Source organism: Macrobrachium rosenbergii, chromosome 56, assembly GCF_040412425.1.
Source record: "Macrobrachium rosenbergii isolate ZJJX-2024 chromosome 56, ASM4041242v1, whole genome shotgun sequence".
Classification (NCBI taxonomy): Eukaryota; Metazoa; Arthropoda; class Malacostraca; order Decapoda; family Palaemonidae; genus Macrobrachium; species Macrobrachium rosenbergii.
The window spans coordinates 21,826,869-21,845,391 of NC_089796.1; the positions used below are offsets into that span (position 1 = coordinate 21,826,869).

The following is an 18,523-nucleotide window of genomic DNA, read 5'->3' on the forward strand; positions in this document are numbered from 1 at the left end:
CTAAGTACTTTCCACTTTTTTTCGTCCCAGTCATTACACTCAGCACAAGTTTTCTCCTTTACACCTCTGGCCCTACAATCAGTGCAAATTGTATGTGAATCTGGTTTTACAACCTTCGCTGCAGCAGCGAAAGCTATAGGAACTAGAATTAGACGTAATAAGTACAAAACTAGAATCCTGATCCTAAATGCTAATACTCTGATCAAAAACGAAGGCCATAGAATGCGTATCACTACCAAAATCTTAGTCGAGAGTGGCAGAAACAAATTGAGATTGTCTGCTAAGTCATTCCCAGTGTTCTCCGATAGAGGGTGGGGCTAGTAACCTACACAAAACAATTGAAGAGCTACCGTGATTTTTAAAAAAAAGACTGCCCCGTGAGTAGAAACTATAGCTATTTAATTACTTACTTATATGAAAGTATGTTTGTTTCTCATAGAATACAAACCATCAGTCTTTACATAGGAATTACCTTCAACAAGCTGAGGCAGATTATTCTACACAACAAGGTTGTTCGGTAGTTGAACTGCCAGTGGGAGGTGTAGGTACCCTCACACACTCCCTTCGCTAGTATATCCACTTACCCTTAGGTCTTCGCCTGGAGAGCGGACATGTTTATTTGCCTTCTCTGCCTATGTTTCACTGGCTCTTTCTACACTTCATCCTGGTGTTTTTCTTCCTTTTTGTGGTGTGAGTATATCTGATATAGTTTGTAATTCATCAGTATCATGAGCCAAAATTATCTAAACCTTGCCCGGGTGTGAAGAAACATTGTTGCAATTGCTCTTTCACCCTTCAAAGTGAACCCACCCACCATTTGCACAAATACCGCAAATGTGTGTGTTCGATGACTGATACTTGCTTCAGTTTTATTGGTGGTCTGGGCAATGGATGAGGTTCACTGGAAAGAGAATTCAGGCGTCTCACATCATGGAGGGTATTCCCCTCCGAAGACATCAAGTAGCTCCTTCTCTCTCTTCCCGTCACGATTTTGTTCAGCTGCTCCTTCATCAAAAGGAGAATTACTCCTCATTCCCTGGTGCTTGGCAATGGGGAAGCAAATGTGCGGAAGGGTGGGGACTCATATCAATCTTTGAGGGCACACTCCATTTGCTCAGGAGGCATTGCTTCCCTAGGTAACAGGGAGGCCTCTGTGCTCCATCTTTTTCCAGGTCTGGGAAGATTGGAAGACTAGGTTTCCAGGAACCGTCAGTGTGGGACTGGATTGCGCGCCCATAAGGCCTCAATGGCCTCCTGTCAATGCACCCTGTCCCATTAATTAGATGTTTACCATCAGGAGAGAAAAATGCACATTGAATCGTCACCATGGATTGTCAGTATCATCAGGAGAATATTGGAGGCCCACGTTATGTTTCTGATCTGAAGCTTTTAGTCGAACTGGCCATTTTATTTAGTTCCAGTTGGAATTCTAACATGGACCTTGTTTGGTCAGAATTTTTTCCATCTCCCTTTTTGATTGCAGGATGCAGTACTTTTACATTCTGGAAGTGTACATGCTGAGTTGATTTCTTTAATTTCCTGTTTGGAATCAAACAATATGTCCATTCCAGTGGCAAAGGGCACATCTTTGATGTTACTCATATATTTCTTCCTGGAACTGATCAAATGCCTCAAACTATTTATCCCTTTTAGAGGAGCTTGTGTAATCCTGACTGAGCATCCTGGCTGAACTGTGACTGCAGAGGTCCTGGGTGCATTACTATGCCCTCCGAAAATGTAGTCATTTCAACTGAGGGTTAAATGGACCCATGTCCCTTTTACAGGAGGATCTAGTCAACTGAAAACTGCATAGGGTTGAATTACTTCCAAATTTTCTCCATGGTTTGCTGAAGGTTGTGTCCTGATCCTTCTGAGTTCATTGGAGTCATTTCAGTAGCAACATGGACTTCATTCCTTAAAATCAACTCCAAATGGAACTTCTCTATTTCCTCTACAGGGTTAGCCTGGGTACTGGACTGATATTTCTGGGTTTTTATTAAATATAGATCTTCGAAAAGGTACAAATATCTGCTGACGGAGTTCTGACAGAAGACTAATCTCCCCCCTTCCTCCCACTTGCTGAACCCTAGGACCCATCATGACAGCTTAAAATGAGCTGTTTCGTCCTTGACATTTAGTGCCAAGAGCACACAACAAATTTCACACATATCTGGTGAACGAGCAATTTGCTACAGAACACTTGAGCTGAGGGTCCTACATAATGGCAGCCCTGTAGTGAAAAAACCAAGTTGTTATAAGAAACTAATTAGTAAAAATTGTTTTTATTAAGGGACACTTTTTTAAATCCCTGTATCATTAGCATATTCCATCTTACAGATTAACTGATTACCAAAATATATATTAGCAAACCCATAGAGTTTAGTTTAATTTGACACGTATATGGCTGTTACTTAAACTGTTAGTCCTTTTGCAACGGCTGTCAATTTTAATTCTAAGTTGTCATGCCATTCAGACTAATCTCCCATGAACTAATTTGTTTAACTAACCCAAACTACTGTTTTATATGGCTTAGGTTAATCCTTCTAGTATAATCTACGTTAATCCTTCTAGTATAATCTACGTTAATCCTTCTAGTATAATCTACGTTAAGCTAAGCATAGAAGATTTCTTAGAGGGTTCTTGCTTAACCTATTCTACACCGCTTCTTATTCTAGATTTATTTAAAACCTAAGGATATAAGCTATACAAAAAATAACCCTCTCATAATCTGGTTTTCAGTTTTATATAGCCGAGACTACCCTTTTGTCTGATACTCAGCCATGCTGTTTCTAAACTAACAGCAGGATATTCCCTAAAAATGGATTCCTACTTAATCTGGTTAGGCTATTGCCTATTCTAGATTTAACTTGTAAGTATATAGGCTACATGAGACCTTACCAGTGTGTAGCCTTGCAAACAGGCTACCAAGTTGTGAAAAACTAAGTTATTTTTATTGATCCTAAAATACTGTTTATATGTAATCCTAGGCTTATTTGTTCTTTCTTATCCTAGTATAGGGTATTACCTAATCCAGATTTTTATAGATCACACTTAAATGCATAGGCTGTATAAAACCAGCAACTGGATTATTTCAGATCATGCTTAAGTATACTGTACAGGCTATATAAAGGAAAAAATTCTGTAGCCTGTTTATCAAATCCTAGGGTCCTTGGTGTAAGCTCGGCTGCTGACTAGGACCATAAAAGGATATGTCTTCAAAGGTTCTTACTTACCTTAATTTAGGTTAATACCTAATCCAGGTTATTTACTTCACCTTGAGGATATGTAATCCTAGGTTATAGGCTACAGACAATATCTACTATGGTCTAAATTAGCTACACACAACATCTACTATGGTCTAAATTAGCTACAGACATCTACTATGGTCTAAATTAGCTACAGACAACATCTACTATGGTCTAAATTAGCTACAGACAACATCTACTATGGTCTAAATTAGCTACAGACAACATCTACTATGGTCTAAATTAGCTACAGACAACATCTACTATGGTCTAAATTATTCTCACTGAATTTGTTACACTGCCATCTCATGTAGGTTACCACTTACGCTATTGTAGACATCATTATCTGAAGGGATTATCCAAATTAATAATAAATTGTGGAACATTTCTTCAGTTAAAACTTGTAAATAGAATGATGATACCTTCAATTTTTTCACTTTTAGCAAATAACAAAGAGATTGTGAGAGAGCAAAGAGCATGTGCTTGGGAAAACAAAGTCTGGTTTCTGGCTTCTGTACACAAAATAAACACTTGTTCGCCACAGTTTAAACTAACAATTTTTAACTGGAGCTTAAAAATAAGCACTTAACTTTCAAGTTTAGATGTTCCATGATCCTCGCTGATGAAAAAATTTGGAATCGAAGCAATTTTGCGAGGAGCACTGACTCGATCTATGCATTACTTTGTCTAGAAGAGGGTAATGAAGGCTGGTCTTTTGCCTGCCTGGTCATAAACAAGATGGCAGACGTGCATGCACAATAGTCACTTCTCACAGTTTTTGACGTAGGAAAACTGGGTTCAGCTTCACTCAAGATAAGGGAAAATGCTCTCTTATCTTTGAGTCCATCATATTCTATCATGTGTCATAGTCTTTTCATTATGACACAATAAGTGGCTAAAAGACCCGGATAAAAGATATTTCTTTGATACTAGTGTAGTCACCATGGAGCATTGGCACACCTTGGGGGGTAACTCCTCCTTGAGGACAAAACAAGCTACTACGCTATCAAAACGAAGGGATAAATCAAACAAGCACACTGGTCAGCCACAACACCCTTCACCAAAATGAATAACAAAACAAAACATCACTTAACAATGATACACACTCATTTACTCCTAGTAATAGCCAATCACCAGCTGCAACTCCATGGGATTTGCTGAAGCTCCTTGCTACAGTACTTTACATTGACATGCATGTCTTAAAACTGAAAAGATGGCCAATATTAAATGGCATGAAATGTGAGTAAGAAGCAACTCAAATATACTCTGAGAGGTGGGGAAGAACTGCAAGCTGCAAAAACATAAAACACACAAAAAGTGAGCCTGATTATGACCCAAGGTCTAAAGGAGACTTACCCAAGAGTCACCTAAAGATAAACAGCTAATCTTTCCCTCTTCTTCCAGGATTGGTAATGTTTAAGAAATATGCACAAATGCATGAAAGGCTAAGCAAAAGTAATGGATCTGTGGTAAAACAAATGGGGACTTCAACCTCTAGATACTGCGCTAAAGAGGTAGGACTGAAGTACTCGTGCATTTCCTATGTCTGTGTGAGGTTTAAGTATGGGAAATGAGTGCATGGTCTGCCCCCATTTCCTGTAACCTTTCACACTCATTGTCTTCATCTCATTTGTGTCATTATTACTTAAAACCTTCCAGTACACCCATGTTATACCTGTGGCAAGATGGATTCTTAGTACATGTACATACAGGGCACAGGGGAAAAGAAGCAATGACTATGCGGCACATGCCTATCATACAAGGTTGAATAGGCTGCAAGATAAGAATGTTAGACAGGTTCATATTGATCTGACCAATTTCATGACTTTGATGGTGATTTGCAGCCTGAAGGGAAACTGATTCATGGTAGCTGGTGTCATGATTTGGAGATATTTGGGGGACAAGATGTTTATTGCTCTTTGACACTCACCTCAAAACCTAACTCTTCCATATAAAAAATTGAGGATGCTACCAAACCTGCCATGATCTTCAGTAAAATGGTAGTTTCTCTATGTGAAGTGGGAGAGTAACAAGAGTTGGTATGATTTGTAATTTAAAAGAGGCTTTCATACTACAATTTCTCTAATCTGACAAACATGAAAGTGTTTAGGATATATTTTCACTGTACATGATACTGTAATCAAACAACTCAGCTACTGCAACTCAATACATCATATTGTATATCTCAAGCTTCACTGCATTTCAATATATAGAGTAACATCCAGTTAATATTGACTACATAATATATCTGAATACAAATAAATACAAATTCAATTTATTACACACCAACTGTGATTAATGTGATCATTTCATGCCAACATTTGTGAAAGTTGATTTCCCTTTTTGATACATCAAATTGTAGTTATATAAATACTGTAGTAACAAATTTATCTCCACTTACCCAGCAAAATAGACTTCGCATACTCATTACCCGACACCTACACTTTAAATATCATCAACAGCCTTTCATTTACAATTTCCCAGAGGACCTGTTGGACAGTTACATTCATTACATCATCTCATTTCTTCCACCATCTGGCTTCCACCATCTGGCAGAGGTACAAAGTAATTTAGGTATTTTTGTATTGACCTTCCCTTGATCTTTGCATCTATGATTTTTCAATCATTATTCACTTCTCACTTTTATATTTACTTTATAATTACTGTACTGAGTTTACCATCAATAGGCTCTGCAATTAAAAAAAAAATGGTGACATGCAATCTGGCTGCTATATTGGCTAAAGTCTTCTTTTGCCTACATATACAAACCATTCCATACCAAGAATGTATATGCCTCACATTCCAAACTGTGATGCATATCTGCAACTTTAAGCACTAAATAACATTCACACTGATAAAATTCTAGTTAGGCATAAGTAGAACTAACGACTGTAATGAAGTCTCTTCTGCATCAAGTACAAATTTCACTGACAGATTCAGAAATGTATTAAAAACTGTATTAGAATGAGAATTTTAAGCTTACAAAGTAGCAAATGCTAAACTAATGTGAACTTTAAACTAATACGGTATTAACTGGTTACCTAATATCTCTAATACTTTTGAGATCCATACAGTTGAGTACTTTGAACAACAATGTACATGTGCACATCCTGCAAAACAATTAATTTCATGTACTAAACACTGAAACAAGACTAAAACAACAAGGAATCATTGTTCAAATACACATTCACCTTAAAACCAGTTCCCTCCTCCTGCTGAACTTAAAAGCTCCTTCCAGGCTACCAGCTGAAAAACCTATGAAATCAATGTGTGTTACAGGCCTGAGGCTATTTGAGCTGTATTTACTGCTTCTCTGCTCAAAAAGGACTCTGGATTCTTATTGGTTGTTATCTCAATTTTCACCTGTGTATCATCATAACTGCACACTTCTGCCTCATCTTCCATGAACAAAAATGGATTGACTTCAACTTCAAATGGCATTTCATGGTCTAACTCTACATTATGGCTAATGCTATGGGGCTGGAGCTCTGTTGCTACTTTTCCAGTTTCATTTTGTGGTTCAACAATGTGGCTAACACTGTGCTGAGGTAGTTCTGAAGAAAGAACCTCAATCTTATTACAAATTTCACTATGACTCATGATATGCTGCTCCAGATCAGTCTCTGACATATACATTTCATTGCACACATTACACTGATATGAGATATCCTTCACAATTTCCTTCACATGTGAACGCATATGCTTAACGAGGCTACTATTTCTGGTAAACCTCTTACGACAAACACAACACGTATACTTTGCATTATCATCATGCATGTTCATGTGGCTACTGAGAGTATCTTTGCGGCTAAATTTCTTGTTGCAGACGACACATTCAAATTTCTTTTCCCTATGAACATTCATATGACAAGTTAGTGTGTCTCTACGAGTGAACCTCCTTAGGCACAAAAAACACTCATAATTTTTTTCATCGCTGTGCACATTCATGTGGCTGTTGAGAATGTCTTTGCGGTTAAACCTCTTGTGGCAAATGACACACTCAAAATTCTTTTCATTGCTATGAACCCTCATGTGACAAGTCAACGTGTCTTTCCTCCTGAATTTCCTGCCACATGTCAGACACTCAAATTTCTTTTCTCCACTATGCAGTTTCATGTGACTGTTAAGAGTGTCCTTTCGAGTGAATCTCTTATGGCAGACCATACACTCATACTTCTTTTCCTCACTGCGCTCATCCATACCGATGATTCTTAACTCTGTTGTGGTAGCAGTGCTCATCATTTTGTTTCACCTTATGCTTTATTATAAGTATCTGAAAATTAGTTATACCTTATGCTTTATTATAAGTATCTGAAAATTAGTTATATTTAAAGCCACTCCTGACTTCAGTGGGGCTGCATCACATATCAGTCAACAATGACCCCTACAGAGTATGTACGGAGCTGTTGGTGTATGAAAACAATTTTACTTTGATGCTGGTACAGTACAATGGAATGTTTCACTGCATAATAACATGGTATGAAAAATATCTGAGCAATACAAAAGACAAATTTCCATTGGAAAATCATTAGAAAATCATAAAATATCTCCACTCAACTATAGTATAAACTTACTATTAAAATTCACCATAAAAAACATCCTTGTTGCTTTTTCCCCATCGCTTTCAGTAGGTTTCCAATAATTTCTGTCTCTGACCAAACTTCAACCTTGGCAGTGTTACATTTGTGGACAACAAAGCTTCACAGATGATCCAAAGAAGCCTGAAAAGGATGAAACATATAAATTCTAGAATAAAAACGGAACATTGTATTCTGAAATATTTGTTAATTTTTTGTCAATTCATCAATTGCTGCCTATCAATAACATGCCTCTCTGTGTTTGCTAAACTAATAAATAATGCAAGTTAGCAAGTGCCATCATCAAACAAACTGGCATTCATAAATCTACAGTATATTCTGGTGATCACCTTTCCAAAAAATTCTCATAGAAGGTAGGTCATGAAGGAGGCAAAGGATTATATGGAATGATAAGTGAGAAAAACAGGATTTACAGAGGAAGGGTTTAGTGGAGGAAGTGCTTTCGACAAACAGTTGAAGAGACTCACCGAGGCAATCGCCCCTTCAGCTTAGGGTGGTGATCAGGGTGAAATGGTAGCTTCATGTGAACTTGGAAATAGTTACTCCCATTAAGGCATTCACTTTCAGACTACACAAAACCAATTTGGACATCAGATAAGGAAATACTCAGGTCAAAGGCTACATAGATGGATATCATGAATTGTAGTAAAACTACTGTATATGCGGGGGATGTGTACCACAACCCCCCACGAATAGTTAAAATCCGTGAACAGTTAACAACCCCCTCTAAAAATGCTTATAACTGCCTATCTTGAAAATTTAAATACCAAAGGTATACCTTAAACTAGCATCCTACATCAAATATACCTTAAAGTATTATCCTATTACTGTACTGTATTAATCTTTGAAATGATATTATTAACCCTTAAACGCCAACTGGACGTATCATACGTTGACTAAAATTGTCTGTCGGGTGCCGAGTGGACGTACCGTACGCTGACTACAAAAAATTTCAACCTTCGGTCAACTTTGACTCAACCGAAATGGTCGGTCGAAAAATGCAATTGTAAGCTAAAACTCTTACATTCTAGTAATATTCAATCATTTACCTTCATTTTGCAACAAATTGGAAGTCTCTAGCACAATATTTCGATTTATGGTGAATTTTGAAAAAATTTTCTTTACGTCCTACATTGACGGTAACTCGGCGAAAATTTCAGAAATTCTTTCGTCATTTTGTCATAATTTTTGCACCATTTTATATTAGCCGTTACATAAAGTTTTATATATGAAAATGTGCGCAATTTCATGTAAAATACAACAAAAAACAACCCTGGTTGTAGCTTTTATCAATTTTGAAATATTTTCATATAAATCACGATAAGTGCCAAAATTTCAACCTTCGGTCAACTTTGACTCGACCGAAATGATAGAAAAATAACAATTTTTAAAAGTAAATTGTATTTTTCCTAACTATACAAACCCGAGGTCCTTTACATTAGGGATTACTTTCAGGCGTAGGCTGGAAATGGCCGTTGAACTTCAAACAAGGTGGTTAGGCAGTTAACTACTGTCCAGGAGGCGGGAGTACCGCCTACCCGGATGTAAACATTCCAATTTGCCTTTCGGCCCAGGTACAGATTGAGGGGTGGCATGAGGTGGGCATAAAGTGTAAAGGACCTCGGGTTTGTATAGTTAGGAGAAATACAATTTACTTTTAAAAATTTATTTGTTCGACACAATATACAAACCCTCAGTCCTTTACATTAGGAGACTCACTGATTGGAGGGAGGAATCTGATAAAGTCTCTCTGAACTGACTGGAGTTCACCACCTTGTCTTCCCTTCCTGGTCATGAGAGCGAGGAAGGAAAAAACTGCCTCTGACAAAAGATCGGGTTGTAAGCGCGGGATCAGTTGTCAGACTTCTGGGTCCCTTTGCATGAAAGAGAATCAGTTCGCAAAGTAGGCTAGGAAGAATTTGACGTTGGATCACAATAAGGCAAATACAAGCATTGGGTTTGTCTCATAGTCATGGTCTCCTTCCTCCCCCTTGCAAGAGGAAGGAGTGGGGTTGCTTCTATTAACCTGAACGGAAATAGAACGGGAGCTCCGTTATGTGCTTACCTGCATCGATCGCCAGATCCAGCTTGTAATGGCACGTCCGCTCCTGCCCCTGGGAAAAAAGCCAGGATGGGGAGAAAGAAGAGAGGCCAGTCACTCGACATTCATTCTCCCAACCACAACTGTACAACATAGGCGAGATGCAACCTGTCCTGTTAGAGGAGCTGGATAAGCTACACAACTTGCTGAGCAGCCACCACAGGACCCAAGGAAAAAGTGTCCAAGGACTTGTGTGCAACATCTTGGCGGTAGAAGGAGGTGAAGGTAGTCTGTTGGGACCACACACCTGCCTTCAGCACCTGTGATACCGACATATTCTTCCGGAATGCGAGGGACGGACCAATGCTGCGGACCTCGTGACCTCTCAGACGAAGCGTACCAGTGTCGTCTTCTCCTGCAGCAGAGTACGCTCTCCTTATCGTCTCACGAAGCCAGAAAGAGATGGTGTTCTTGGGCACTTCTTTCTTGGTCGAGCCAGTGCTAACGAAGAGTCGTCGACACTCAGGCCGGAGGTGCCGAGTCCTCTTCAGATAGCGCCGCAGCACTCTAACAGGACACAGTAGCATCTCGTCTGGTTCATTACCTACAAAGTCCTCTAGGGAGGGGATCGTGAAGGACTCGAACCGTGCGTCAGGGACCGAAGGGTTCTGAGTCTTCGCTACGAAATCCGGGATGAAATCGAGCAAAACTGATCCCCATCCCCTCGAGTGTTTAACATCAAAGGAAAGTCCGTGAAGCTCACCAACTCTCTTTGCCGATGCCAGGGCAAGCAAGAAGACGGTCTTGAGGGTCAGATTCCTGTCTGACGACTCTCGTAAAGGCTAGTACGGTGCACAAGTCAGGCTCCTTAAGACAAGAGTCACATCCCACGCAGGGGGCCTGAGATCCCTGGGTGGGCAAGACCGTTTGAAGCTTCTCATGAGTAGAGAAATCTCGAAGGAGGAGGAGATGTCTACTCCTTTCAGCCGTAAGACTAGGCCGAGTGCGGCGCGGTAGCCTTTTACAGCTGAAACAGAGAAAAGCTTCTCTCGGCGAAGGAAGACGAGGAAGTCCGTGACCTGCTGAACAGTAGCTCCGACCGGAGAGATACCCCTTCGACGACACCAACCACAGAAGACGGACCACTTTCCCTGGTACACCACTGCAGAGGATCTTCTGAGGTATCCTGCCATGTCTGTTGCTGTGCGGCGTGAAAAGCCTCTCGCTCGCAAGAGATGGTGGATAACCTCCAGCCGTGAAGACACAGGGATGCACTGCCAGGTGGAACCGCTCTGCGTGAGGTTGACGCAGAAGGTTGGGCCAGGGGGGGGATCTCTCTCGGTGCCTCGGAGAGGAGAGCTAGCAGGTCCGGGTACCAAACGGCCTGGGGCCATTTGGGTGCCACCAGAGTCATTCTGAGATTCGGGGTGATCATCACTCGGCTGATCACTCGGCGAATCAGACAGAATGGGGGAAAGGCGTAAGCGTCGAGATTGTCCCACGGGTGTTGGAACGCGTCCTCCGCAGCGGCCCATGGGTCCAGCACGACAGAACAGAAGACCTGGAGCTTTCTGTTGTGCCGGGTGGCGAACAGATCGATGGCTGGACGCCCCACAGGTCAAACAGCCTTTCCGCTACTTCCTGATGGAGGGACCATTCGGTCCCTACCACCTGGCTCTGGCGGCTGAGCTTGTCTGCCACGACATTCCTCTTGCCTGGAATGTACCTGGCTGACAGCTTTACCGAGTGAGCCACGGCCCACTCGTGCACCTGCATCGTCAACTGGTGAAGCTGGTGGGACACCAGTCCCCACTGCTTGTTGACGTATGCTACTACCGTGGTATTGTCGCTCATCAGTACCACGGAGTGTCCCATCACTCGATCCCGGAACTCTTGGAGGGCCAGGAAGGCCGCCTTGAGTTCTAGGATGTTGATGTGAAGGTGCTCGTCGTCTCGGTGCCACACTCCTGAAGTCAGCAACTCCTCCAGGTGTGCGCCCCATCCCTCGGTCGATGCGTCCGAGAACAGAAGCATGTCAGGAGAGGGAGTATGCAAGGATACTCCTATCAAGAGGTTCCTGTCGTCTAACCACCAGTGAAGGTCCTTTCTCACCTCCTCGGAAAGAGGAATGAGGAAGGACTGGGGGTCTTGGGACTGGGACCAATACTCCTTTAGTCTCCACTGGAGAGACCGCAGGTGAAGGCGCACGTGAGGTACTAGTTTCTCCAAAGATGACAGGTGACCGATGACGACTTGCCATTGCCGAGCTGGTTGCTCCTGCCGTGACAGGAACAGCTGTGCTGCCTGCCTGAACTTGCTGATACGAGAGTCCAAGGGAAAGACTTTCGCTGCCACCGTATCTATCAGCATGCCCAGGTACTTTGTCCTCTGCTTGGGGGTGAGATCTGACTTCTCCAGATTTACCATGATCCCCAGATCCCGGCAAAACTCGAGGAGACAATCCCTGTCCTGTAGCAACTGCGAGCGAGAGCTCGCCAGGACTAGCCAGTCGTCAAGATACCTCAGAAGACGTATCCCGTGCGAGTGGGCCCAAGCTGACACGAGAGAGAATACTCTCGTGAACACCTGGGGAGCGGTCGAGAGCCCGAAGCAAAGTGCCCTGAATTGGAAGACTGACTCCCCGAGGACAAAGCGGAGGTACTTGCGAGAGGACGGATGGATGGGTATCTGGAAATACACATCCTTCAAGTCCACCGTAAGCATGAAGTCGTTCTCCCTGATGGAGGCCAGCACAGTTTGCGCTGTTTCCATCGTGAACCGAGTCTGGCGAACGAAACGGTTCAAGGGAGAGAGGTCTATGACCGGTCTCCATCCCCCTGAGGCTTTCTCTACGAGAAAGACGCGGCTGTAAAAGCCTGGAGACTGGTCCGACACGACTTCTACAGCACCCTTGCTCAGCATGGCTTGCACTTCTTGCTGTACTGCGATGTGCTTCGACGAACCTGGAAGATATGTTTGGAGATGGACCGGAGAGTAGGTGAGGGGAGGCCGAGACTCGAAGGGTAGTAGATATCCCTCCCGAAGGACATCCACTATCCAGGTCTCGGCTCCGTGTCGCTGCCAAGTTGCCCAATGGCTCAACAGGCACCTCCCAACCTTCAGCAGCTTTTGGGGGGGAACGCCACCCCTAGCGTTTCCCCTTCTTCCTCTTACCCTTGCCCCCTTTACCGGCTTGGAAAGTGGGCTGAAAAGGGCGGGAGGGACCCCCCCTTCTCGGGGGCAGAAGAAAGGCTGGGTGTTTCCTCGGGACCCCTTCGAAGACTGGGACTTCTTAGGGGCCGAGGAAGTGCCAGCCTGGCCCGAAGACCTGGCCGCAGTGGGGTGCGAAGACCCGGAGGTCTTGGCCACTGCCTGGTGAACAAGCCAGTCGCTGTCATCGGCACAGCGCTTGTCCACTGTGGCGTCCACCAACTCTCTAGGGAAGAGAGAGGAGGAACCCAGCAACGGTCCATTCCGAAGGGCGATAGCTGACTCAGGACCTAAAGACCTGGCAAAGCGAGAGAGAACGGCATCCCTCTGCTTTAGCACAAGGTTCGCCCACAGGTTTGCAGTCTGGTGGGCGAGGTAGGAAATAGCCCTACCCCCAGACTGGCACAGTCTCCCAAAGGCGGAGTCCTCCCCAGGTACAATAGCACCTGAGGAAGCAGCTACCTTCGATACTGTGAATGACCACAGATTGAGCCAGGAGACTGCTTGGAAGGCCGCCATGGCGGTGGCTTCCAGGGTTGCAGCTTCTTGCTGAGAGAGGGATATGCTCTCTGCAGTCAATTGCTGCAACGACAGACCTGGATCCAAACGAGTCAGGTCCGGGTCAACCTGTTTGGTCAGCAATGCCCCTTCCACTGGAGCGTAGAAACGCTTCTGGCGAGGCAGAGGAGGAGGAAGAAGCTTGTCCAAGCGGTTCGAACGAAGTGAACTGTCTTGCCCAGACACAAGACTGTTCACCTGGTCGAGTACCCCCTCAGCAAGCGCGGACCACGGCAGCCCCACCGAAGCCTTGGGTTCCTTCTTGGGTCCCCAGAAGGATTCGAGGCGCGACAGACGATCCACAGACGAGGCCGTGGTCCCTTCCCCGAGGTCATTGTGCTGACGAATCAGCGCGATAACCTCCGCAAAAGTCCTCTGTATTTCGGGGGTGTCTGCATCCTGGGGCAGAGGACCCTTGAGTCCCTCCAGAGTGCGGTCCTCCCGAACTACTCTCCCCGCAGGAGGGAGAACCTCGGCAGACCCCTGTGGATCTTCCTGAACTACGCGGGCGTAGGACCTGGTCGAGCCCCACGCAGTAGAACTCTGAGGAGAACACTCCCCAGAGCTCCTCCTCTCCGACTCGCGCCCCCTGGAAGAAACCGAAGGGGCGGAGGGGACAGGCGAGGAAGATCGGGCGCTCCCACTGGCTTTACTGGCAGAACCAGCAGAGGCAGTGGGCCGAGAGCGGTCACCAACCCGCGGTGATGACGAGCCCCCGGGTCGAGGAGACTGCTTCAGCCCAGGTGAAGCGATCTCCCGAGGAGAGCGGAGCGGCTCGCGAGAGCCGAGCCGCGCACTCGCCTCCCCCGAGCCAGGCTGGCCGCGCGGACGTGGCCGGGGACTGGGAGGAGTCGAACGCACGGCTGACTGGCGTGAGCTTGCGCTGTCCTCTGGACACGCCCCAGTCTTCTTCGAGGCAGGAGCCTCTCGGGAAGACTGAGTAGGGGACTTCTTCCCTACCTCTCCTTGCGTTCGGCCCCGCGGGGCTGAAGCACTATCCCGGGAACCTGACTTGGCACCTGAAGGAGTGCCAGCAGGAAGAGACGGAGCACCTGCATGCCCCGGCTCTTTCTCTCGCCCCACGCCCTGGTCTGTACGGCGAGAAGTTTCTCCCGTATCAGACTGGGGTACCTGGGTCTCCTTGGGGACCCGGGTACTCGGAGCAACTCGCGAACGAGTGTCCGACACGGACTCGCTGGCCTTAGATGCAGGAAATTTCTTAGGCGCAGCGGGGGGAGTGCTGACCTTGGTCTGTATGCCCTTGGCTCCCAGTGCCCCTGATCCAAGGATCGGGCAGAGCCGACGAGAGATCCCACTGCCTTCCCTGTGGAAGGAGGCAGACCTTAGAAGTCTCAATGCGAGATTTCTTAGGGGGGGGAGAGGCAGACCTCTTCTTCCTCGGCTGTGAAGCCTCGGAAGGAGAAGCAGAAGAAGCAGCAGACGAAGACGATGATGATGACAAAGACGACAACACTTCCTAGACCTCTTCTTCTTCTTCTTCTTCACCATCTGCTTCAGGAACGCCGTCAAGTCCCCAAGCCAGGAAAGCGAGGCCGCAGACTCAGGAACAGCAGGAGGGGCTGCAGCAGAAGGCACATCCCGGGCAACGACCGCGGAGCTCGAGCCAGCATTTGCCTGGGTAGAGAGAGCCGCGCATCGGCCAGGAACAAAAGTGGGCAGGGCCGGGAATGCAGGTGCCGCCCCTCCCACGTGAAGATTCAAGTCTGGCCGTGCCAGGGTCGATGGAATGGGGACGGAAGCAGACGAAGGGCCAGACTGGAAAGTCAGACGAGGAACAGCATTCGAAGACAGGCCAGGGTCAGCAACAGGGGCAGCGATAGTCACATAAGGATATGATGACGTCACCATGTAGGCGGGGCCAGCACGCGTGAATGGAGCCAGGAAGCAGGGAGGCAGCGGAACAGCGTGCTGCATCGCAGGTGACGCCGACACTTGGGTGTCCAGATGCGATACAACTGACACCGGCATTTGGGCAAACCTCGAAAAGGTGACGGATGTAGTGGTGACTGTCGTTGCAGAGTGGGTCGTGACTGGAGCGGGGGGCAGGGGAGCCAATCCCTCCAGTGATGAGCCAGGTAGGCCCAGGTGTAGCCAGGATGAGCTTGGAATCTGTCTGGCTATCCAGTCCGGAACCAGAAGCAAAAGTCGGGTCAGTACACGAAGCCTCTACTCACTCTGGTGGAAAAAACTCCCCTCCGGAACGGGAAGAGACTTCAGAGAGGATGTTAAGGTCCAACTCTCCCCCGCACCCTTCCACAAACAATGAAACGTAAGAGGAAGGGGAGGGGGAGTCCTCACCCGAGAGAGAGGGAGCAAGCAGAGGAAGTTCGCTGGGAGGGACGAGCCCGACACATTCGCCACCAATGGAGTCGTCGGGGGCGTATTTCCCTCGGACGACTCCTTGGTAGGCTTACGACGGTAACGTCTCCTCCCTTCGAACTTGCCCCATTGCTCGGAGGACCACGAACAACACTCACTACAGGGATCGTCGCGTGAACACACACGTCCCCTGCAAGATGTACAGAGGGCGTGTGGGTCCACGTCGACTCGAGATCTAAATGAATTACATTTCTTACCCCCTATCCCGGGACACACACACTGGGGATAGGAGGGTTTGGCTGATTTCTCCATGATAATGAAAGACAAAGAAAGAATTTCCCACCAAATGAGAAGAAGTATAGCTGTCCGGCAGAGAGTGACGAAGAACAACGTCCGAGTGCTACGACGGCCGAAAGCAAATTGGAATGTTTACATCCGGGCAGGCTGTACTCCCACCTCCCGGACAGTAGTTAACTGCATAACCACCTTGTTTGAAGTTCAATGGCCGTTTCCAGCCTAAGCCTGAAAGTAATCCCTAATGTAAAGGAGCGAGGGTTTGTATATTGTGTCGGAACAACTGGTTTTTTCTACATTTTTAGGGCTTCTGATACTGGCGGTGGGTTTGTTTGTTATCGGCCTAATGGAATATCCCTTTGCCGTGTTTAGTACTGGCCAAGGGGGTGAGGTTACCCATACACTAACAAGCTATTGCACTTGCTGGATGGGATATGAACCATGCCTTGAAACAGACGTGAGCACGTGCTGTGTCTTGTGAAGAGGTGTCATATATGGAAACCCTTGTTGGATGGATGTTGGGTTAATTACAGGTTAATTGCATTCGTCCGACAAAATTGAAGGCAAATCCATAATTAGCGCATGGCATAATTTTGGAACTGCAATAGAAAAAAGTCTTTAGAAGGTAGTTCCCATTGGAGAGCAGGCTACTAAATATTAGTTCTACCCCATATGCTTTTTGAAGGGATTGGCTAAGGGAAACCTATTATAAAAGGAACTAGACTGTTAACCTAACATACCTGTAACCTAACCCACCTACCTAATCTAGCAGGCCATGTTTCTGGCCTGTGCTGGGGTTGTCGCCAGACCCTCCAGACAAGTTATGCTACTGTGAAGAAAACTTGACCTTTTTTATCAAAAGCTGCCCCATAACACTGCGCATGCATGATAGCATTCCAAGATGGCCAGCATACAACTTCTGATCTTAATTACACGTTAATTACAGTGTCAACCGATAAAAATAACGGTAAATTCTTGATAAGGAACCAAAATACTATAGTAAAAATCAATTTCCAAAGTAATACCCCCTGCGGGGCTATTGCTCAGTTCTGCCGCAATCTGAAAAATGTAAAGTTCGGTTTGAATCAAAACTAGCCTAACGGTAAAATCACGGAGCAACTGCCGAGTGAGAGGGCACGGCTCCTGTAGACCTTGTTGTCATTCCTGTAGTAGGTATTTCCGAGGGACTGTGCACTAAACAGGCTCGAAATCTCTTTGGAAAGTGGACACCAAGTCGCAACAATAGGCTCGTGATTCGTTTCTTTGCGAAATATCTTCCGCCGGCTCTTTAATGAAACCGCATCTCATTTTAGGGCATGATACCTTCATTTGTCTCGTGCATTTGGGCATTTCATTTTGCAGTTGTCAAGCAGGTTACAGATTCTCCTGCCTTTCGCCTTGTCATTTCACAATGGATCTGAGAACAGGCCCTCCTTTTCCTGCCTTTCAACCACTTCCAGAGCCTATTCCTCCTCCTTCTTTATTCTTACCTCATTCTACATAAAATTAATCGATATCAACATCTGCGCAGCTCAACTATCAATTCAGTTGCTTCTTTAAGTCCTTAGTCTCGTTTGTATTTAAGTTGCCTTGACGATTGTTTACTATGTGAGCAGTGTTACCAACCACGCCGCTTGACGTTCGGGGTGACATCAGTGGCAACAAAAATATCACGGTAAGTAAGTAACCTCGATATGTTTAATCTGTTTCTATAATTTTGTTTTATATTCTAAATGGACCAGTATCGTAAATCTTTCCTATGAGTGCGCTTACCTCTAAACAATTATGATTAACGTGGTTTAAATTCGTTCGGTTGGTAATAATAATAATAATAATAATAATAATAATAATAATAATAATAATAATAATAATAATAATAATATGGACGCCTGGCAAAAGCTATCGATGGACTGGTTTAAGCAACATTGGGGCTGGTCAGTCGTTGGGTGGGTGACCGCTCAGGGTTTTGATGATTTGTGTCAAGGATTTTCACCACAATTTCCTCAGTCTACTCAGCTGCAAATGAGTACCTATTTCCGATAAGGCAGGGTCCAGCAAAACTCAGCAATGATGAAAAAATGAAAGAATAAACGGCAACGACGTAAATGGAACCACTGGCAACAGAGAAGCTTCGTCCGGCAGGCAGGTATACAGCCCAATCGACGAGGAGGGCGGTCAGGTACTTGGAGGTCGTCATCCAGCAACGGACCAACACAACGACAGTAACCAGCAACCAG

The 18,523-nt window shown here is 45.3% G+C and overlaps 1 protein-coding gene across 4 annotated transcripts; it reads right to left on the reverse strand.

Moving 5' to 3' along the window:
- Window positions 1–5,285: 5,285 nt before the first annotated feature.
- LOC136836426 (zinc finger protein OZF-like) lies at window positions 5,286–17,958 on the reverse strand. Of its 4 annotated transcripts, none has more exons than XM_067100650.1 (3): window positions 17,777–17,958; window positions 7,820–7,966; window positions 5,286–7,518 (listed from the first exon to the last, which is right to left on the reverse strand). In XM_067100650.1, the coding sequence occupies exon 3, from the start codon at window positions 7,485–7,487 to the stop codon at window positions 6,519–6,521; it is 969 nt and encodes a 322-aa protein (XP_066956751.1). In that variant the 5' UTR covers window positions 7,488–7,518; window positions 7,820–7,966; window positions 17,777–17,958; the 3' UTR covers window positions 5,286–6,518. The 4 variants fall into 4 exon arrangements, with proteins under 4 accessions (XP_066956751.1, XP_066956752.1, XP_066956753.1 ...); XM_067100651.1 differs by having other exon boundaries at window positions 5,286–7,535; window positions 17,777–17,943; XM_067100652.1 differs by having other exon boundaries at window positions 7,833–7,966; window positions 17,777–17,940.
- Between the last annotated feature and the right edge of the window lie 565 nt (window positions 17,959–18,523).

Bases quoted from the DNA above. Each gene is read 5' to 3' on its own strand.
- LOC136836426 (XM_067100650.1), bottom strand. From the start codon at position 7,487: ATGATGAGCACTGCTACCACAACAGAGTTAAGAATCATCGGTATGGAT.